This window comes from Equus caballus, chromosome 10 (assembly GCF_041296265.1).
Source record: "Equus caballus isolate H_3958 breed thoroughbred chromosome 10, TB-T2T, whole genome shotgun sequence".
NCBI lineage: Eukaryota > Metazoa > Chordata > Mammalia > Perissodactyla > Equidae > Equus > Equus caballus.
In genome coordinates this window covers 80,155,001-80,178,686 of record NC_091693.1, presented here as the reverse complement: position 1 = coordinate 80,178,686, position 23,686 = coordinate 80,155,001, and the positions used below count along the sequence as shown (strand labels likewise).

Sequence of the window (23,686 nt, the reverse complement as noted above, 5' to 3'; positions counted from 1 at the left end):
GGGTTGTGAATTTTGAACAGCCCACCAACCAAAGACGATAAAAAACACTGTGAACTTGTGAGCATCTTTGGTAAGCTAGATCCGCATGGGCCAGCCCTGAAGGCTCTTTACTAACCAATGACAAATAGGACTAGTTAAAACCAATCGTTTGTGGGCCTGCTGACTCATTCCTCCTACCCAGGGTGCAAACTTCAGTCCTTAATTAGCATATTCAATGAACTGTGTGTGTTCTCTTGCCTCTCAAGCAATAAAATTAATTCAGTGCTTGTTTTGTTAATCCCTTCAATAGCTAAAAGAAAAAGAGTAAAGTATTTGGGGCTCCCTGTCAGGGGGAACGAAAACAACCAAATTTGACCTGGTAGAGTTAGTTAGGTTTAGCATACAAAACAACAAAGTGGCAGAGAACTTCCTAACGATTATCAAAACCATCAGTCAAGAGTAACTTGTCCAGACACATAGACAAGGGATTGACCCCAATGGAAGAAACCTGAAATGATTCCTTAGAGACTCTGAAGTTCTGGGTAGGAATCTTATAGGGTTGAGTCTTCAAGGATGTTCTCCCCTTACCTTCCAGTTGAAGATTGTGACAGTAAATCAAAAGGAAGATATGGAAGAACAAAGTAAAGAGTGTGAAAGAACTGATCCAAATGATAGGCTGCTCTCAAAGCATATAAGGAATCTCTCAGTGTCCCAGTCACGTGCAAATCCCATGCACTTTCACGTGTCCATGCATCTGCACATGGTCTTCCCTTTAGGTGAAACGCTCCTCCTTCCTTCTCTCTTCATGGTATCTGAAGACAGCCCAGTGTCACTCCATTTATGATGATGTCCAGGCTCTTTTACAGTCACTTCTTCTGCCCCATACTCTTAGCACTTGGCAGTCACCTCAGTTCCAGTACTTCTCCCATTGTTACCACTTTGTAAGCATCCCATTATTACACCAGACTGTGCATGCCTACAAATGTTTGCTGAGGGAAAGGACAGAAGAGTATGATGTCATGGGCAGAGTCTAAGAGGAAAACGGCTCAAGAGGGATGACATGTTCTTCTAAAATAAATTCTGTCAACTCCATCACAAATGAGCCTGTGGAAGAGGCAAAGCAGAAAGCATCTCAAGAAAGAAATGTGTCCTAAGGGACTCAAGTTTCAATGGGCATGGATAAGGGATGGCAGAGAGGCACAAAAGGAAGCTCTAACACAAGCAAAAAGCAAAGGACAGAAATCTGTAAGAACAACAATGGAAAGCTGAAGCTCAGAATGAGCAGAAGTATGCAGAGGGAAAAGTAACAAGGAAATTTTACAGATGGTGAGAGGATGGAGGCAAGAAGCAACAGACCAGCTACATACAGCACACTAGGTGAAGTTCACTTACAAGAGAGAGAAAGCAGATCTAGTCGAATCCTATTTTGCAGCTCTATCAGAGAGACTAAAGGAAAAACTAAAAAGGATGAAGGATCCTGGCTAAGAAGAAAATGAAATCCAGGACGAAGTCTCTAGCCCTGTAAGAAGTAACCACCTGAGTTGTAGAACCACTACCAGTAAGCTCGGATGAATCATAGAGAAAGACTGGAAATATGAAAAAAAAATCCTAGTTTTTAAAGGAAAAAGAAAAACAACCAAGATTCTAGAAATGACACACTGAGCAGCTTGATACTGACTCCCAGAAAAATAAACTGACAGATACTAGACAAATCATCTGTGGTTACTTGACAATGAATTACCGACAGCTGGAGCCACCATGGGTACACTAAAACTGAGTGAATACAAACTAACATAATTCTCTGTCTTAAGAGTGCTTCTACATTTGGCATATTGACAGGCATGTCACAGGAGGCAGTATGTCAAGATTTCACTAAGGTCCTTGAAAATGTCTGTTGCTGTGTTCTTGAAAGTAAGAGGGAAACAGCTGGGCTAGAGAATTTTGTTAAGTAAACTTAGAGCAAGTTAATTTATAGCAAGTTGAAAGACTGAATTATTTAATCCACTGATGGTATTAATTTGCCATAAAACATAAAGCTTTCCAATTCAGCAATTTTATCAACTACTTGGATAAGCACATAGAAGGCATGCTATTCAGGTTGTATATCTGACTCAAGCAAGGAAGGACAGCAAATATGTTTGGTGCTAAAAGTCAGGCTTCAAAATTCCTGGAAACTTAGAGTAATGGATGGAAAACAAACAAGATAAAACTAAAATTCCATTTCACAAGGAAAAACACTTTTTTTCTTCAGTGTGAATCTAACTATTGTCAACCAACTAAGGAAATACGAAGCTGTATTTAAAAAATAAAAAGATGACAAATAACATTCCTATAAATGCATGAATCAGACCAAGATGGTCAAGAATCTGAAAACTCTGCCTTAGGTAGCGGGGTTTAGAAACTTGGGGTATTCAGCCTGGACCAGAGAACGTTCAGGGAGAACATGAAGCTGTCCTCAGATACATCCAACAATAACATACGAAAGAGGGATTCGAGGTCTTCTGTGTGGATGCTAAGTAACTGGGAATACGTAGAATAAATTGAAAGGAAATAAATTTTAACTAAAAATTTAAAAACAATCTTCTACTAGTGAGAGTTTTTCAAGCAACGAATGAGCAGCCTTCGAGTCCTTGGGACATCCCTGTAGCTGGAAAAGCTCAAATCCAGTTTGAAAAAGGCATATTGTCAGATGCAGCAGAGATTCTGGCCCTGGCATGGTAGCCCAGAGGACCTCTCTCTCTCAACTAAACAATTTTATGTTCTGAAGTTAGACCTGGTGCCTGTGTTAAGAAGATGATGGAGGGGCTGGCCTGGTGGCATAGTCATTAAGTTTGCGTGCTCCACTTCGGCAGCCCAGGGTTCGTGGGTTTGGATCCTGGGCACAGACCTACACACTGCTCATCAAGTCACGCTGTGGCAGCACCCCACATACAAAAATAGAGGAAGATTGGCACAGATGTTAGCTCAGCAACAATCTTCCTCAAGCAAAAAGAGGAAGATTGACAACATATGTTAGCTCAGAGCCAATCTTCCTGACAAAAAAAAGAAGATGATGTGAAGGAAAAAATAAGATATCAAGTTAACATGAGCTTGACGCTTAGAAAAGAAAATGCTGCCTTTTCTTTCTAATCTCTCCATCACTTCTTCCAGGTCCTCAGGGCATTACCTAATTATTCTATTACCTGGTGCTTCTACATCCCAGACCTACTCATACAGAGGGACTGCAGGTCCTCATCCAAGGTGCCTATGAAATAAGGTCATTGTGAAATGGTGCACTAAAAACAAGTCATGGAGATGCTTGTTAGAATTCTGAGCACAGGAAAATAAATTTACCAGCTGTTATCAGAGCTATACAGACATAACCACACTGCTGCACACTGTTTACTTGAAAATGCAGGAAGGTGTTTGCTAGTGGCTTGCTTTCTGTACGCAGAAGAGAATACTACAACAGAACTGGCCGTTCTCATCAAACATATCACACATCAAGTTCCTATACAGATGTCACTGTCCACAGCATTAAGATTATCTGTCTTCATTTAAAATAGACATCAACGATTGATGCTCAACTATAACAGAACAATTATATTAAAACACTAATATCTGAAAATCCAGTCACCAGAGTTTACAGAATAACACTGTACTGTATATCCAACAGTTGCTAAGAGAGTAGAGCTTAACAGTGCTCATCACGAGGAAAAAAAATCTAACGATGTGTGGTAATAGATGTTAGCTAGATTTATTGTGATGATCATTTCACAATATATACACACATCAAATCATTACACTGAAACGAATATGTTATATGTCACTTACAGCTCAATAAAAAAAATCCAGTCACTTATAGTTTATTTTAAAAAATTTATATCAGTAAGGAAAAAAGTTAACACCACCAAGTTACCCAATTCCTAGCATTGTACATCTGTTCCTTAAACTAATATGCAAAGTTCTACTCAGTAAACTTAAACATGTATGAATTCTCCAACTACTTTTGGATACATTACAAAGTGGACAAATCATAATAATTTTTTTTTTGCTGTTAAAAAAATTTTTATGGAAAAAATTTCTATAGAGTTTTCATTGAAGATATTACAACTGAAAATTTCTCTTACAGAACAGATTTACTCTAATTATTCTGACATTATATTTGGAAGGTACTATGTAGGTAGTAGTTAAGAATAACAGCTTTGGCGTTAGACATAAAGAGGAAGAAATCTTGGCTCCATTACTTGCTAGCTGCATAACGTGGGAAGTTACTAAACCACTCCAAGTCTGTTTCCTTGTCTGTCAAAATGAGGAAAATACCACCATCAACCTCCCGGGCTGTTCCGAGGATTAAATGGGGTCATATTTGTAAGTCTCCTGGCACAGAGTGAGCAGTCAGCAAAAGAGCGCATGGTACCACCAATATACACAAGTAAAACTTTATGACGTGTTATAGGTCCTGAGCGGGCAGGTACAGGAACCTGGAGTTGGAGTGGCTCTTCTTCTGCTTTATTGCTCTGCTCATGTCCTCATGGCTTTACATCTTTAAAAACTTACCTCTCCTTGAACTCCACATCTCTCTCCTGCTATGGCCCTAATTTTTGGCCTCCCTTTCCAGCCATGTTCCCAGAAGAACTGCCCAGAAGCTTGGTCTCCACTCCCTTACATCCCATTTTCACTTAATTGGCTTCTGAAACCACTGCACTGAAACTGCTTTCATTCAGTCAGCAGGGACCTCCGAGTGGTCAAACTTAGTGGATGCTTTGCAGCCCTCATCTTCATTTACCTCTCACTGCTTTCTCCTCTTCTGGATTCCAGCTCTTCTAGATTGCAACCTAGTAGACCACTAACTGTTGGAGTTACCCAATTCTCTTCCCCAGTCCTTCGTTCTGGGGTTCTGAAGAGAGTTTACACTCTCTCCCTGAATGATTCCTCACCGATTCCCACGGCTGGGGCTAACAACTCTTACATTTCTGTCTCAGCTCAGATCACTCTGTTTTCACTCCAGATTCACATACCCAACTCTGCATTTTGTGATTCCACTGGATGTCTCAAAGGCATCTCAAACTTAACACATGTGAGCTTAAATTCTTGAGATTCCCCCCCCCCGAAACTGTTATTTTTGTAGTTTTCTCATTTCATTTAATGGCACCTTCATCCATCTAATTGTTTAATCCATATTCCTAAGCATGGGCCTCCACGACCTGCTCCAGCCTACTGCTCCACTCTTCCCGTGCTATCCTCCCTAACAGCTCTGTTCCAGCCACGCTGGCCTGCTTGCAGATGCAGGAACCTGCCAAGCTTTTTCCCCACCTTAAAGTCTTTGAGTCTAAGCATTTCCCCCAGAATAGTCCCCCCCTTTCCTTTCTCCCCAGTCCTCCTCCTAAACACACAGATCAGCTGGCAATCTGCTCCTACCCAGGATCTGCTTAAACGTCATTATCCTCCAGAGGTTTTCCTTGATCATCGCTCCTGTCTAAAGTGGATGTTGCCCTTGCAATTCTTTCATAACATCCTGTTATTTCCCCTTACAGCAAACACTGCAATTTCTAATGACATATGCATTTACGTGTTTCCTTGTTTAATGTCTTTGTGAAAAGTAACCTCCAGAAGAGCAAGGACCACATTTGTTGTGTTCACCGCCCTACTTTCTCGGCTTAACAGGTGCAGGCACATAAAGTCTGTCTGAGAGATACGCATGCATAAGTTTTTCCCCACAACACAATAATGTATTTCAAATCCAAGGATAAACATTATATGTCTCTAATAAAGTCTTATATTTGATTAAGTCAAAGAACTGGAAGACGTTTTAAGTATCCACTTGGATCAGATAATATAAAAACCAAAATGGTCATTTATTCAAAATTAAAGGTTTTCCTATGCATTAAAAATCAACAGAAAGAAGGCAAAGATTACATATATTAGTCTCATAACTCAATCAATTTTATAATTTTAAGTTTTCAATGACCTGTTAACACAGTACAAACTGCACTTAAAGATAGTGTTGTGTGTGTTTATGACTAATTTTTATATTTTCAAAACCCATATACTCTTATAAAAGAAAAATTATATTATATACTTGCATACACATATATGTGTATTTATACTTATTTTACATTTAAAATACATCTAATCTCATAAAAGAAAAATATCCTGAAATCCTGATTGTATAAGCTCAGAGTTGTGGTTTAAAAAAATTAAGTCTCTCTCATTATGTAGTGAAAGCAGCTGATTTAGCAGAGTAAAAGGAAATATCCCCCAGTTAAGAAAAAAAAAAAGGATGATGGAGCCATTGAAATGGAGATGGCTCTGTCCCCAATGACCTCACCAGCATCTGCTTCAATTACCTTCTGAAAATGAAATAACCAAATTACCACTCAGCTTTCTGCTGTGCTAACAAAATTAATCTGAAAGATCAAAATTCACCTGCTTTAAATTATATATTACACAACTTCTCAAACCAAAACCTCTTCTACCTCTGTGAAGAACATACACCTTGGCTGTCATAATCAACAGTAACATACTCTCACATACACAGAAAAAAATTAATGGAATGATTAATGACTTAGCTCAAATCACCCATGACAGGGATTTCATTCCACCTATTCAGAGTGGGATCAATCAATTTTGATTCTATTTTGTTCTGTACAACAGATGTGTTCTTGAAAATATACATGCAAACTGTATTTTACATGCCAGAGTAGTTTAGAAATATAATTAGGTTTTATTTTTTTAGTGTAGAAAAGAATATTTAAAGCATGAATACCTGGCCTCTAATTTAACTGCTTCCTAAGTTCACAGGGTCATGATTTGGCCATCCAGTCTGTCAAGTACTCCATAAATACACTACTGAATACCATTTTAAAATCCTGATGTAATCCATATTTTTATTCTCTCGTTCTTCTATATTTATCTCATATTCTCTGTTCACACCTAAACAATTCTTGTCTCACAACTCTCAAGCTGCATTTCTCATTTCACTCTGTGAGATCCCCACCTCAAAGTCATCTTGGATTCTTCTTCAAGTGAAATCAGTCGCGTGGTTCTAATAAAACTACTCAGAGAAGACCTCCTCCTTGCTCTCCACCACCTTCTGCCCCAGCAGATGCTACATCCTCTCTTGCTTTGGGAAGAGACTCACGAGGTCCCCCAACCCAACTACCTCATCTTCCCTTCTTGTGTCTAGGACACTCGGATGCCTGCTACGGTGCTTACTCATCTGTCTGCTCTCTCTGGTGCTGAACCACATTTGCAAACCACAGGCCACCCTGTGTCTGGCTCAGTCTCTTTAAACCTGGCCTGTATCCTTTTCACTACTGTCTCCACTTGTGTAAGAAGCAAAAAACTAAAACAGGCAGGCAGGCCTGCCGCATGTTCACTGGTAGAAGGGACCATAAAGTGAGTGCAGAAAAAATGGAAGGTGAACCATTTTGTTTATGCAAACTTTATTTGAATGGTAAATGAAGGAAACAGGAAGTGGGAAGTAAAAATACATGAACCCATGCCCCATGGCTCAAGCACCAGGTCATCACCTTTACAACGGAAGTGCCCAGTGAGGTGTGCTTCAACTGTTGAGGCCTCCAGCTCTGAATCTAGAGAGGAAATACTCTAATAGGGGAATTCTTGCCACATTCCAGAACTACAGAGGAAGGTCAGGAGATGGCTGACATTTCTTTGGTATGCAGGGACTTTCAAAGTTTCCCCAAAAGAGCAGAGATTCCCTAGCTTGTTCCAAAGTTCCTAAGAATATCTTCATAGTGAAAATCAGAAAATACCAGTTTATACTTAAATACATTTAATCATTTAGATCAGTGAGTATGGATAACTGATAAGGGTCTATAAAACTCAATTCAACAGAGTTTAATGAAGAATATGGCAGAACGATGAAGAGCACAGGCTAAGAGATCAGGCAACTGGGGTTGAGTCCTGGATCTGCCAGTTCATAGTTATGTGACCTTGGGCAAGTTACATAACATCTTAGGATGATAACAGGACCTATTTCATGGAGTAATTGTTAGATTACATGAGCAGACAAATCAGTCTGTTACATAGTAAATGTTCACCAAATGTTAGCTATCATTCATGGTGAATGACTGTTGGGTGCAGGGCACTAAGCCAGATCTTGTGAGGAATACAGAAATGAAAAAGAACTAACAATAAATAACAACAGAGAAATAAGGCAGAGAGGATGAGAGTGTTACTGGGTGTATCCAAAGACAGACTGTATTAAGGGCCCCAAGAGAAGGAAGCCTAGCAATGCCCTCTGAGCCCAGTGGCAGGAAAGGGCACATCTAATTGTTGTGTGTGTGTGTGTGTGTGTGTGGATGTGCATGCGTGCTCGCACATGCTGGTGGGGGGAGAGGGGGATGACGGAGGCGGGTGAAGGATTAAATGAAATAGTAAAGGTCTCAAGGAGACAGTGTCACAATTTAAGATGGATTTGCCAGACTGATGGGTCTGCCATCACTGTACATAAGGAGAGAATAGTCAAGAGCAGTTCTTTGTATAATGAAAGCAAGTTCTGAGGGGGCAAAGTGTAAGACGTACAGAAAATCTAAGTAGGAGATAAAGACAGAGGTAGGAATGAGCCATCTTGTGCAAAACCTCTAATTTGAGAGAATTTGGGATGCAGAAGTGTCATATCTGAACTGTGCCTCCAGAAGACTAATCTGGGAAGATGCGTGGGAGGGTACACAATTAGCATCTGACTTATGAGGGTAGAGGGGGGGTAACGATTCTTGGAATTTTCAGACATAAATTTCAGGGGAAAAGAGGAACTTTTCTACCAAAATCACCAACAGCTGGACTACGAGCACAAGCAACGAAGTGTCAGAGCTGTGAGCACAAAGCATTTTCTGGTTCAGAACTCAGTTTTCTCTTGCTGAGGAATTGTTGTACCAGCAAAAATGAAAGGTTTCAAATGCATGTAATGAAAGTATCTCAGGCTGATAGGGCCAAGTTTAAGCCCAAGTTCAAGAGCCAGTTCAGCTGAAGTCTTCCTCAACTGTCAGCAACAGCGTTAAAAAAGGAAGGGGTAACTTAAATCTACTTTTCATGGGCTTCAGTCTTTTCTGTGTCTTAGAGTCTGGAATCTTGAGTCTTTCACTGAAGGCTGTGTCTAGAGCACGATCATGGACAAGTCTCAAAGGATATATAAACTCCCTGAAAATTTACGCAAAATTTGTGCCTATGTATTTATTCTTACTCTTTCTTGTTTATTTCTGTATTCCTCACTTAGGCAGCATGCTTTCATATTAAAATTCATTAGTACTTATCTTTCATGAGTGCTTATTCTAAGGACTTCGTATATTTTAACTCAGTCAATCCTCTCAACAATCTTATAAGGTAAGGTACTATTATTATTTTCATTTTGGAGAAAAGAAACTATACCTACGGCCCCACAGCTAGTAACTAGCGCTATAGAGAAGAAACCTGCGGGAGGCCCACATACAGTTGCCCAAGCTTTGTGACCACAATAGTTCCAACTGGTGGTTTTGTTAGGTTTTGTGTTTTGTTACAGCTTCACTGGGTCTCACTCCAGATCTGGGACAATCCAGATAAGCCTGGGATTCCAGGTTAAACAGAGACATGCTTGTCATAGTTTTATAGGGACCCATTACACTGCACTGTAGAAAAGTATATTTATACAAAAGGTACTTTATGTACAACTGTCTTTCAACAATTGGTTAATGTGTGCTAGATCAACAATTTTCAAACAAATTTGTTTTTCAATGAGGAAAATTAACCTCACTCCCAGTAGCCTAACCACCAAAGACTCCTCTAAATCAATGAGTCATTTTTTGATTGTGGCTCACAATAAAAAATAATTTTAAATTGTGATTCAATATATACATACTTATAAATATTTAAAACAAAAACTTCATGAAATATTATTTATTCTGACTACATACAACGCACTCTGATATTTTCTATTCAGTCTAGCTTAGTCTATACTAATCTGTTCCATTCCACTAAAAAAAATGCTGGTTCCTAGCCACCAAATTGATTTCAGGATGCCCCAATGGGCTGTAACCTACTGATTGAAAGGCAGTATTCTACCCGGAATCAAATCAAGTAATTCAGTCTGCCTAAAAATGAAGCAAAAAGCATGAGCCTAACTGTTAATGTCTAAATGTTTGTAAGCTTTTTCTAATCTGTAGAAAAGAGTTAATGATTTCCTGAAAACATTAGAAGATCAAACTTGACCATGGATGTTTTTCCCATTAATGAATGACAAGCAATATGTAAATATTCCCTTAAGAGCTGCCTGATCTGAACTCAATCAAGAAAATGGGAAACATAAGCCTTAAACAACATTACAGCTCATTTAATTGGTAATGAGTAAGATTTTCAAATAAGGCACAAGAAACTTTTTCATAGGAAATGGTTTTAAAAGTCTTCATCTTTTTAAGATTAATGAAATTGCTGAATACTGAAAAATTTGTAGTGATAAAAATTAAGACTCACAAACCATTTCTATCCTACATATTGTAATATTGTAAATATTCTCAGTCTGTCAGTTGGTCAAAAAATACCTAGCATTTGTTAAATGCCAACCACTATTTAACAAGGCACAGAGAAGGAGCACTGAACTATTGCAGAGTCCTCACCGTCCAGAGGGCCCACGTCAGTGGGGAGATTGACTGTCAACACATTAACAAACAAATAAGAGCTATGAAGGTCACAAGAGCGTCCTTGGGCAGTGCTGTGGATCACTACTTTAACAACCAGCATCCTCTAGGATGGTTCTTAGAAACTGAAATCAAATATGGTTTCCAGTAAAGTCAACCAAAACATTCTACCCCCAAACCAAAAGTAATTATTCCTACTTATCACATTATGAAGCTAACAACATGTTCTAATTCCCTCTCTCAGACAAGTAAAAATTAATGCCTAATGCACTTTAAACTAAGACAACATGGAATGAAGGAAATAATCAGAAACAAACAAAGCTGACTGGGATTCAGGGCTCAGACCCTCCATTTAAAGGCTAAGTGATTTGAGGCAAGTTATTTACCCTCCTGAGCTCTGGAGTCCTCATCTGCATTTATATCTACTCGGGATCCTGGTGAAGGTAGAGTGAGGGCAGGCACATGCAAGCACCCTGTAAAGTACTAACAAATGCTCTTAGTAACTTTTATTAGAATCAGTAGGCATAGTGAAACCTAGAGAACAAAATATTACCCAAAGATTAAGAAGGTATAATTACCAAGCACTTAAAACAGTTTTATTTGCTCTTCATGTATAAATTCCATTAAAACCTGCAATATGACAGAATATCCAAATCCAACAACGGGTCAGAATCAAGTTTCTCCTCAAATCTTGGATACTAAGGTCCTTCTTTAATGGCTCTTGGCCGGCAGGAAAAAACAATCCACGGACTGTTAATTAAAGGAAGGGCAAGAGTTGACGCCACCCCACTCCACCCATGCAGTACGTTCATTCCTAGCACAGGCGTACCAGAAAGAGCTGGCTCTATCCTAGGGTTCAAAGACTGCCTCTGGGGGCCGGGGCCAGGGAGCGCTCCCCGTGTCCTCAGCAGGGCTGCCAATCAACCCGCCAGAAGTGTGCAGGCGACACCTTCCACTGGATCTTAGACTCTGTACTGACCAAGAGGGCAAGCTGAAGCTTTCCGTCCAAATGTCTCTCTGCTTTCATTTGTATTATAGGCAACTACTCTTTTTAGACAAGACGCAACCCAAGCAAGTAAAGGGGATCACTAAGGCAAAACCCTGACGACACAGGCAGGGTATACAGGCTGCATGTTTCACACTGCCTTGGTTGGTTAATACTCTGACATAACCATATTACAGATGGGTAAAGTCGACAAGACATGTACGGTAGGATGTCTTCAAGTTATAAACAAATTGTTTTGGAATAGGTCACTTATAAATTAGGTCTTTAGAATCCGGGATGCATTTCCGCAAATTAATTTACAATGGTACACATTAATGGTAAGCTGCTAGGACTGCCCACAGAAATCTTCTCAACCCACACTGAGAATAGCAGTGGTCAGGTAACCTGTGTTCGACAGGCCCCCTTCCACCACTAAGTTGCCACGTGGCCCTGGGCAGCATGGCAGAGCGTAAGCTCTAGAAGAGAAGGATGTCCTTGGGCTCAGATGCTGCCGCACCTGCCTGCTGTATAATCTCACGGAAGTTATTCAACCTCAACCCATTTGAGTCTAAATTTCCACAGCAGTCAAATCAATATTTGGGGATGAAAATTTGTATATAGATCAGTGGCGTGGGATGAAGATAACTTGGACCAGTTTTCTCAACCTTTTTCACAGCAAAGCAGGCACGGAAGAGGATAATACTTCTACTGCACCCTGGGTAGGATGCAGCCCATGGCTGCAGTTGAGCAGCCTGGGTCTCCAGCCACCCCGAGGGCTGAGGCGTCAGTGTCTCCGGCACGCCTGCCCAAGGTATGAGATTATGTCAAGCAACACCAGCGGTGAGGCTCTGATTAGCAGTTACTAGATATGAAGTGCCTTGGGAGGGGGCCAACACATCTTTGACAAATTCCCCTTGTGGGCTTAGGGCCCAACTCGTAACTAAAAGGGTGCCTCAGATTTCTCCAAGAACTTTGGACTATGTGATTCCACTTCATGACGTCCCAGAATCTAGCTGCGCTCATAACAATGAAGCTTTGAGAAACTATGATTTCACTTTGGATTGTTGTAATTGCTCCCACCTCTCCCTGATCTGAATAGCAAGAGCAGCTCATGGAATGGGAGTGGGGTGTCAAGATGAGGATTCTTTGGGGTGAAGATGAAGGTGCAGCGAGGGATAGAAGATAAGGTTAGGACGGATTTGTCCTTAAAGGAATGACTGAGTACTCACTGTGCCAGGCATTCTGTAAAAGTTACCTCAATCTTCACAGCCATCTCAGTTTGGTTTTGTTTGAGTGAGGGAGCTACACAGTTTACTATGTATATTTAATAAAAAGTCTATCCAGTGAGTCAAACACCTCTAGATCCTCCTCCCGGAAGAAGGGGTCAAACCTCAATCGGTGTGGACAAGGGACCGATCTGGTTCAGCTTTAGTCCTCCTTGCTGTGTCCCATTTGGGCTTCTTCTCCCTGGTTCGGGCTGGGATGCTTCCTTCTTTGAAGCCATCTTGTTAGTGGGTTACTATTAGCCACATTTAACAACTGAAGATATGTAGGGTGACGGAGTTGAGACAACTTTGCCAAGATTATACACTGGAGTGCTTTTCAAATGCTAGGTGTTCTGCTGATGGGTCAGAGGCTCAAGGCTGAAGAAATGCCAGGGTAGAGGCTGGGGACAGGAGTGGGAAGAGTCAGGGGAGCAGGCATGGGGGGTAAGATGTATTCGACACTCTGTACCCTTGAGCGTGGTCGGTTGTGATGGAAACATGAGCAGCATCCCCCTCCCTGCTGTGTGCCACAGGCTCTGAAGCGGGTGGGTAAGAGAAGAGGCTGGGTGGCAGTGGCAGTTCTGCTTTTCTAATAACCAGGAAGGAGTGGGAGGAGGCCAGCAAGTCTAGAGAAGAGGGACCTATGTGAACAAGGCACAGTCTACTGATGAGTCTCTATCACTCATGTCTACTCACAGGCTCTCTCAGACCTTATCAGAGAGGAAAAGTAAATCTCCTACAAAACACCACTTTGGGTTAACTAAAAATATATTTTTGCTATTCTAAATTAATCCTTGATCTTGGAAAATATGTTTTTAAAAAATTTTCAAACATATAAAGAGCACAAAGAGATTGAGACAAAAATCACTAAATGGGTCCAAATTCTACGAAAGCCAAATAACATCAAAATGAGAAGGGAAGAGAGCCCTGCGCAGCAGGACTGAAGAAAACACCGCCTTCTGACTACAGAGGAAGGAGGAGAGTGCAGGGGCCATAACGAATAGCGATCGCTCCAGACGACAGTACAGGGGGCATAATTTGCTTAAATAATTCAGTTGTTCATTTGGTTTCAAGACCTGTCAAGAACCAAGGAATTAATACACATGTATATAACATACTAACATACTAATTTTGTATATACAAATTCTTTGCAAAAATATGGGAAAAGGTATCCATGAATTATTTGATCTAGAATAAACTACAGGTACAAAACAACTCTGAAGATCCTGAAAACCACATGGGCCAGGACCAGGAGATCCTGAAAACTCCTTAGGGCTTATCCAGAATAAATCTATTTAGCAGTGACACTAATTCACCCTTCATTTAGAGTTACACAGGCATGTTTCAAGACAAACGATGAGAAGGTTTTGGGTGTTCCTCGAATTGCTCATTTCAATCTAAAATTATTAAAATAGGGTCTTTTAAACTTAACTTTGCTTTGATGTTCAATTCTGAGGTTGGGGGCGCAGAGAGAGAGAGAGAGAGAGAGAGAAAATCAACAAAAGAGATGGATAAAGGATTATTTACCAAACACAATCATGCAATGTTTATGAAACGACATGGTAAAATAGCGCACCAAGGAAAGAGAGGGTATTTAACTACTCAAAAGGAAAAAGGGATGGGGGGACAGAGTTTAAAGGCAATTTTGAGGGTTTCAGATAGACATTGTGGTAGCAGGTAGAAATCAGGACAACTCTTCCTTTTGATCTCCTCCGCACCCTTAGAGAGATTTGTGTACGGCGGTGTGACTGCATCAGCTGGGCCTCCCCCTTGGCCTGACTTGACATTCTTCTCTGGACATCTTGCTTGGAATGCCCTTAGCACACTGCCCCAGAGAAATTGGCCCTGTGTTGTTAGAAACGGGCTTTCAAGTAGGTCCTATTGGTAATTCCACTTTACGGAATGCCACAATTTGGTTAGAAGGCATTTGAAAAGGTTTATAACTTTGGTTGCCTCTTTTCTGACAATGAAGGTTTTTTTGGTTTGCTTTTTGCTTTTAATAGCTTGACCATTTTGGGGCTGCCATTTCATGATAATAGCTAAACTATGGGTTTGTCTGTTTTCTCTCTTTCTCTATCTCTCCCCCCACCATCTCTCAATCTCTCTCTCTCATTTCCTAGTAATTAATCATGTTTCCTCACTGTTTTAATAGCATCACTGATTTGTGTCCTTGTCCTGCTATCTTTCTGCTCCTGAGGTCACATCTCATTTTAAGATGTTTTTCTTTTCATTGTTAGAATACTTTCGACTAGAAGGCAAAGCAAGCATGACAAATTTTACATTTCGGAGTTGAAAAAACTATGCTCTTCTTCCAGAACAGCTTCATCTCGTATTCTCAGTTTAAGGGGCTCCTCTCACTCTACATCTTAGAAACAAGAAGTGGTTAACTTTGAGCAGGCTGTTCATGAACCAACAGTCACGCTTACTATTGGAATCAGTTTGGATTCAGACTGAGAAGGCACTATTCTAGCTTTTGAAATCACTCTGTAGGGCATCCATAGGCAAAAAAAAAAAAAAAAAGAACTCTGACCTAAACTCACATCTTATATACAAGTTAATTCAAAATGAACGACTGACTTAAATATAAAACATAATACTCTAAAAATTCTAGGGAAAAAAAATGAAAGAAAATCTTCAGGACCTAGGGCTAGGCAAAGAGTTGTTAGACTTGACACCAAAAGCACAATCCATTAAACGAAAAACTAATACACTGAAGTGCATCAGAATGAAAACCTTTTGCTCTGCCAAAGACGCTATTAAGAGGATGAAAAGAAATATAAAATATTTACAAACTACATATCAAAGGACTAGTATCTAGAATGTATAAAGAACTTTCAAACCTCAACTATAAAAAAAATACAATTAGAACACAGCAAAAAGACACGGCACTGAAGAAGATGGATAGATGGCTAATGAGCACATGAAAAGACGTTCAACTTTTTTTAGTCATTAAAAAAATGCAAATTAAACCACAATGAGATATCACAGCATACCTATCAGAATGGCTGAAATAAGAGTGACAATACCAAATGCTGACGAGGATGCGGAGAAAGTGGGTCATTAATACACTGCAGATGGGAAGGAGCGTAAAACAGTACAGCCACTCCGGAAAAGAGTATGGCAGTTTCTTACAAAATTAAACAAGCACTTATCATTTGACCCAGCAATTCCACTCGTGGGCATTTATCCCAGAGAAATTAAAACTTACATTCACACAAAAACTTGTATACAAATGATGCTAGCAGCTTTATTCATTAACAGCCCCAAACTGGAAACAACACAAATGCCCTTCAATGGATGAATGGTTAAAAAATTGTGATACACTCATATCATGACATAGTACTTAGCAATAAAAAGGAATAAACTATTGATACATGCAACATCTCAGGCAGATCTCAAGTACTACGGTCTGAATGTTTGTGTTCCACCAAAATTCATATGTTGAAACCTAATGTCCAATGCGATGGCATTAGGAGGTGGTGCCTTTGGGAGGTGATTGGGTCATGAGGGTAGAGCCCTCAGGAAGGGATTAGTGCCCTTATAAAGGAGGCCTGAGAAAGCTCCTTGACCCTTCTGCCATGTAAGGTTACAGTAAGAAGATGGCCTTATGTGAACCAGAGAGCTGACTCTCACCAGACACAGAACCTGACTATGCTGGTAGCCTGATCTCAGACTTCCAGCCTCCAGACTGTGAGAAATAAATTCCTGTTGTTTATAAGCCACTTTCTCGGTCTGTGGTATTTTGTTATAGCAGTCCAAATGGACTGTGACACCAAGAGAATTGCACTAAGTGAAAAAGGTTACATACTATATAATTAATTCCATTTATATGATATTTTTGAAATAACAAATTATAGAGATTAAGAACAGATTAGTGGTTTTCAGGAGCGGCAGGTAGAGGGACAAAGGTGAATGTGGCTACAAAAGGGTAGCACATGGGATCTTTTGGATGGAATTGTTCCGTATCTTGATTGTGATGGTGGCCACACAAATCTACACATGTGATAAAATTACACAGAATTAACTACACACACAAACACAAATGGGTGCTTGTAAACCTGGTGAAATCTGAATAAGGTCAGTGGATTGTATCAATGTCAATTTCCTAGTTGTGATATTGTAGGATAGTCACGTAAGGTATTAGCATTGTGGGAAACTGGATAAAGGATATAGAATATCTCTCTGTATTATTTTTTACAACTACATGTAAATCTACAAGTATCTCAATATAAAATGTTTTTAAAAATCACTAGATGGTGCTTATTTATTCTGAGTGTCCTATCTTTCTAATATTTCACCTGTTAGATGCCCAATTTCTTCCTTCCCCAAACACCTGTTACTCTCTGTAGTTGTAACAGTGAAAAACATTTCACTAAAATTAGTACTTTAACTCTTGCTTTCCAAAAACACTTATTCTTAGTTTACTATTACTAATTGGAACAGGCCCTTTGGAGATAACCCTATATTTGAATACTGACTCTTACACTGAATAAAATGGGCAAAACACTTTCTGAGTCTTAGTTATCTCACTGGTAAAATAGGGGGAAAACCTACAGCATAGGTTTATTGTGAAGATAAATAAAATAATAAGTAAAGTTAGTTGGCCCATAGTTCCTTAAATGTTCATTTCCTTCCTTTTTTCATTAACGAGCTAAAAACGTAGCTTAATTTCTTGATAAAAATATCAAAAAATTTTTGGTTCTGAGTTTCCAAGGTTCATAGTTGAAAAACAGGAAATGCACCTTTAACATCATAGACTGAGGGGGTTGGGGATGTGGTAAGGCTGAATTCAGTCTTTAAGAAGTATTTCAATTTGGAAAACCATAATGATCATTTTAAGTCTAGGTTCTCACTCTGAGTTTGAAAACATTCCAGATATCAAAATGATTTATAAATGTTTTAGCATATTATTGATTTTATTATGATTAGCGAGTGACTGCCAAATAGATGTTTAAATCTGTAAACAGTAACCAACCATATACTAGATAACTTCCATTCAGACACCAACAAATGTATACATGTTGGATGAGTTCCAGTTTTCAAAATGACATGGACTCCAAGGGTAGAATTTCATCCATTCCATCCACCTACAAAAATACTTTTTAGGAAGAAACTCCACACAAGGTAACGAGGTTTAAATATGTCATAGATTTTTAGTTATAGCTCAACCAATTAAGCTACAGAGCAGCAGGAACTAAGCATTTAGGATTTAAAACTCAATGTAAGGGGCTGGCCCCGTGGCCGAGTGGTTAAGTTCACGCGCTCCGCTGCAGGCGGCCCAGTGTTTCGTTGGTTCGAATCCTGGGCGCGGACACGGCACTGCTCATCAGACCACGCTGAGGCAGCGTCCCACATGCCACAACTAGAAGGGCCCACAACGAAGAATATACAACTATGTACCGGGGGGCTTTGGGGAGAAAAAGGAAATAATAAAATCTTTAAAAAAAAAAAAAAAAAAAACTCAATGTAAGTTCCTAAATGTGGGATTCCAAGCAATTTGCAGTTCAGGGCATACTGACAGCTAGATTCCCTGAGCAGCCCTGACCTGAGAACCACCAGAGATACAAGAAGAACCAAATGTTATTCCTCTAATAGAAATAACAAAAAGGATGAAACAAACTATATTTAACTTCCCCTGGCTACCTGCTCTGATTCTGAACAGTTACAAAACAAAATGCCAAGTAATGCTTGCGGACAAAGTCCTCTCAAACGTTTTTTTAAAGTACTGATACAATTTTGCAAAGCGAATGCTTACCGAGCAAAATAACTTTGTTTCCGTTCCTTCTTCTCTTCCTTGGTATCCATAATATGCAATCAAAAGTGCCAAGTATTTGGGAAAGTCCTTCTTTTTAATCAATAAATCATAACCCTGTAAAAAACAATAACAACAAAGTGACTAAACATTAGAAGTTTATCATGACCAACGTGAAGAATAAATCAGAGTGAAGCTACATGGCCCACAGCAAATGGAAGATAAACTTTAACCAGTAAACACAGTCCATATGAGTCATATATGAAACACGAATGCCCACGGTGGGGGGGAAAACTACAATTAGAATAGAGGTGTTAAACTATAAAATAAAAGGCAGCTGGAAAAGTAAACTGAAGTATTTTCCTCATAAATAACAATTATTTCAAAATGTGCTAAAATGAAAACCACTGACTTTGGAAGATTTTAGGCTAGCCATGCAGAAGCTAATTGTTTTTTTTTTTATTTATTTTTAATTTTTGCACTCATAATCACTCTTTTCAAGTAATTAGTGACAAATGTGTCATACATAATTGTGAAAAGTCGATCACATAGGTGTTTTACAAGAATGCTCTTTCTTTAAAAATAAAAATAAATCAGCACTCTGTTTTATTTTCAGAAACATGCCAGCGAGTACATCCCACTTGAGCAAATGTGGAAATGAAAGTACGAAGCCTCAGGAAGCTGTTCTTCAGATGGCTTCATAAGCTTTCCTCTGCCCCGCCTGCTCCGCTGCCCCAGCTACCCTCAGCTATGTTTCCCAGTAGTGGTTTCCACCTATAATAAAAGGTTGTCTCCAGATCAATCTTCCTTAAATACCACTTTCATCATGCCACTCCCCTGCTCAAAAATTTCCAATGTCTACCTACTGTCTGATTCACTAATCTAAATTTTCTGCAGAGCATTAACACCTCCTAAAATCTGTCCTTTCACCCTGAAGGGGTACCGAAGAAAAAGCCAAGAATGTTCACCAATCAAAATTATTTACTAATTCATTTCAATTCAATAAACAACTTAATTCACAATACATATTGCATGAAAGGTACTGCGATAAGTTTCAGATACCAAAGATAAATGTGCCGCAATGGAATTTACCGTCTTGTGAGGGAGACACTTAGGATTTCAGGTCAGTGGGATACGAATTGCTACGGAGGAGGCACAGGTGCCATTAGAGCCTAGAGGAAGAACACTCAACCTGACGCAGCCCACCCCATGCACTCCCCCCACACACCAGGATCTGAAGGATAAGAATGGGTTTCCCAGTTAAAGGGTACAGAGAAGTAGGTCCAGCTTGAACAAAAGCAAGAAGACACAATATTTCCCTGCTGGCCCAGCATGTAATGTGAAGGAGGGCAACACTGGGAGCTGAGGATGAAGACTTGGGCAGGATTAGGGCCATGGAGGATCTTCTATGCCATGCTAACAAGCTTACACTTCATCCTATATATGCATTATGTGCTGCCCACTCCCTCTGCTGCACCCATGTCAGACATCACTAAGTGATCATGCTGAACCCAGAAACAGCACTCACAGCAGCCATTACCAAATTGATCGGAGCTGATTCACGACAGAAAACCAATTTCCTCATCCCTGAAGCATATGAAAGGAAGCCACCAAAGGGTTTTCCATGACAGAGTGTGATACGCAGATTGTCGAGGATGGACTTGAGAGCTTAAGAACAGGGTAAAGTAGATCCATTAGAAAGAAATTACAGTGAAACTGGTTAAGAGGAGGGCCTATACTTAGGCAGCAGTATTTGACATAGAAAGTGGAGGGATGAATTCAAGAAATATTTAGGAGGCAAATGAGTCGAGACTTGGTGACTCATGAGTGTAGACAATGAGGGAAAGGAAGGAATGAGGAATGCCCTCCGAGTTTGTGCTTCAGGGACCAGGTAGACTGTGACAGCAGATATGACACCACCACATGAAGGAGGCAGGCTGGGGCGGGGCGGGGCACGGAGCAGAAACAGAGGAGAGACCAGTTTTGGACATGTTGCCTTTGCAGTAACTGTGTGAGTGTAATAGTCAGCTGGAGACATTCACCAGACGTTTGATTATGTCTAAAGCAGAGGAGTACAGTGAGCGTTAGAAAAAAAGATTTAGAAATTATCAGCATATGGTTTTAGTTAACAAAAGAAAAAGAAAAAAAACCTGATACAATGATGAGATCACCCTGGAAGCATGGCAACTACACACAAGGCTCTGTATGGAAACAACAGAGACACAATCTCCACTCTTACTGGTTATCTCCACATCCCCGAAATGGGCTGCACACTCAAGGAGCTTACCATCCAGTAGGGAAAATAAGATGTGTGAAAATAACTAAAATGTCGGGTAGTAACTTGGAGCTGTCCAATGAATAATACTGAGAATCCAGAACATACAAACTTGCATCTTGATTGAAGTGATAAAGTAAACCTTTCAGGGTAGTGAGGATTTCAATAGGTAAAGGAGAGAGAGAGACAGCAATCCAGAAAGAGGGAACACCTGAACATGGGCATGGACGTGAAAAGGGCGCAACACATTCAGGCGAGAAGGGCAGAGTGAGTATACCAGGTAGGGAAGGAACCAAGCATGATGGCTGCCTACTGTTACGTCATTTATTTCAACAGATTATCCACCTGCACCTGTATCTCTTTAAATCCTTACAACCACATTATGAGTTAGATACCCTTAATTCCATTAAATTGAGGCCGAGAGACGCTAATTTCCCTAGTTCAACAGCACCAGCTCTGGTGGAGCAGGGATTTAAGTCCAGTGTGGCACACACTTCAATGCCTCTCAATAACCTTTGGAGCCAGACTTGGACATAAGCTAGAAAAAGTCATCTAGAATCAACAGCATCCAATGCCTCAGTGTAGATTCTGCAAGTTAAGACAAATGTACCTGGCCACAGGTCACTGAGGACTTCCAACAGGACATCAGCGGAGTAGTGGGAGTGGAAGTCATGCCTCAATGAATGAGGGTAGTACTCATTCAAGAATTTGGGTGATGAAAGAAAGAAAAATAAGGGGCTGGCCCGCTGGCTGAGTGGTTAAGTTCACACTCTTGGCTTCGGTGGCTCAGGGTTTCGCTGGTTCGAATCCTGGGCGGGGACATGGCACCACTCATCAAGCCATGCTGAAACGGTATCCCACATAGGACAACCAGAGGCACTCACAACTAGAATATGCAACTACATACTGGGGGGTTTTGGGGAGAAGAAGAAGAAGAAAAAAAAAGAAAGAAAATTCAGTGGCTGAGTATGCAACTCTCGTAAGCTCAGTCTCACACTGTGGCCTGAACCCATGGGCTCCTCAACTCTGCACCTTCATCTTTTCTCTTTCCCTAAGCTTAAGGTTAACTTTCCTACACTCCTCTTTCTGACCAGATCTGGCACAGGGCCCAGTTCTGCGTTAAAGTCTTCCCTGACCACTCGTGTGCCAGTCTCTCTCTTTGTCAGGAGCTTATTTTGCATGTCACTTACCAGTCACAGTGAGGCTCTTAACCATACATGTGTGACAATGCCACTTCACTCAGCCACCGCAGCCCCAAACACACCAAAAGTTCCAAGTCAAAAACCACCGTGTTTCACACTTCCCTAAATACCTAGCACAGAACGAGGCAGAAAATCCATGCAAATTAAAGACAAGAAATAATCTAGTCTTGGGGTAAGGTCAATTATACGGCAGACTGCTATAACTCCAAGGATTTGTCTCAAAATAAGAATTACTTGGGGACAGGGGATGTCGACTCAAACCAGCCAGACGTGGACTCCAGAAAGGATCAGAATCGCAGCCCTCAGCTCTGCCCTGGGCCAGGTGGCGGGCTGGAAAGTTCCTCTCCTGCATGCCGCCATGTGTGATGATCTCTGTTTATTAGATTCCCCTCATGAATAAAAATGAAGTCATAACAATCTAATTGGAAAATTTTTATATTGCAAGCTGAGCCAGAAGCTAATATTTGGCTCTAGTGGGAAAAAAATTGACAAAAATAAGCACAAGAGAAAAAGATGAAATGATCCAAGAACTGACATCTGGTGCTGCTGTGTCTGTTTAGAACTGGCAAAGCTTTTTTCCCACCCCCCACCCCCCCATAGTCCATTCGATAAACAAAAAATATACTAAACTTCGGTTTCTTTTAAATTTCTGGGAATTTTTATATTCCTTAAACAGACAAATGCAGTCCTTTCAGGTCTAGACACACCAACAGATTAACCAGAAAGAGATCTGCAAAGCATGCTATAAAAATGACTTGCACAGAGCACTCCACAGCAGCTTCACGCTTCAGTGAAGAACCAGAGTTCCTTAAATCACTCTCTAATGGGAACTACATTTTCCATTATAAGTGGTTATAATGGGCTCCTTAAAAGCCCTTCTTTCATTTGCTGTTGACTTTCTTCACATCGATAAACTCTAGACTCATCCAAATACTGAGCTGTAAGAGTCTCCTGCATTTACGGCATATTACAGACCAAAAAGAATTTTATGAGGGAGCACAAGATGAATCTCCTATCTAAATATTTCTTTTTGCAATCTTAAATCAGGATAGTCCATTTAAACCTAAATTCAGTTCATTATTCAAGTAAAAAAGGCACATACAAAATTCTTACCTCATAAGGACTGTGTTGAAGACAAAGTATTTTCTGTGCTACCAGCACAGCGCTCCCTGTTTGGGAACACGGCACCACTTGGGAGGAATTGAAGTACAGGGCTACTGGAGACTCCCTAACTACACGAAATCAGTGTGGACCCACACAGCCCAGGGCGGCTTTTTGGCTTCACATCTAACACACTGCAACTCCCTGGACATTCAGCATATCCACTCCAGACTAGAAAAACACCAGCATACCCACGATGTCTAGCCAGTGTTTTCCCACAACATGTTTCTTATTATACAAATGAAATAACAACAAGAACATGTTTTGAGCCTTGGTCACACTAAGTTTGGCCACTTAAGGAACACACCAAAATGTACTCTTCTATGCAGACATTTCCTCCTAGAAAATACTTACACTTATACAGAAATATAACAGGTGTTCAGTCATTCTCAAAGCCACATTGTCATCTAAACAGAGGAAGGATATTCAAATTTCAGTGTTAACCAAGGTCAGA

The 23,686-nt window shown here is 40.3% G+C and overlaps 1 protein-coding gene across 15 annotated transcripts in view; it reads right to left on the bottom strand.

Annotated features, from left to right (window-relative positions):
- The window catches only part of NCOA7 (nuclear receptor coactivator 7), a 146,986-nt gene that overhangs the window by 95,541 nt on the left and 27,759 nt on the right, over window positions 1-23,686 (bottom strand). For all 15 annotated transcript variants that reach the window (XM_070223759.1, XM_070223754.1, XM_023651021.2 and 12 more), the window contains one exon: window positions 18,598-18,711. In XM_070223759.1, the coding sequence (XP_070079860.1) occupies window positions 18,598-18,647 (50 nt within the window). In that variant the 5' untranslated portion in view covers window positions 18,648-18,711. The remainder of the gene's footprint in view (window positions 1-18,597; window positions 18,712-23,686) is intronic.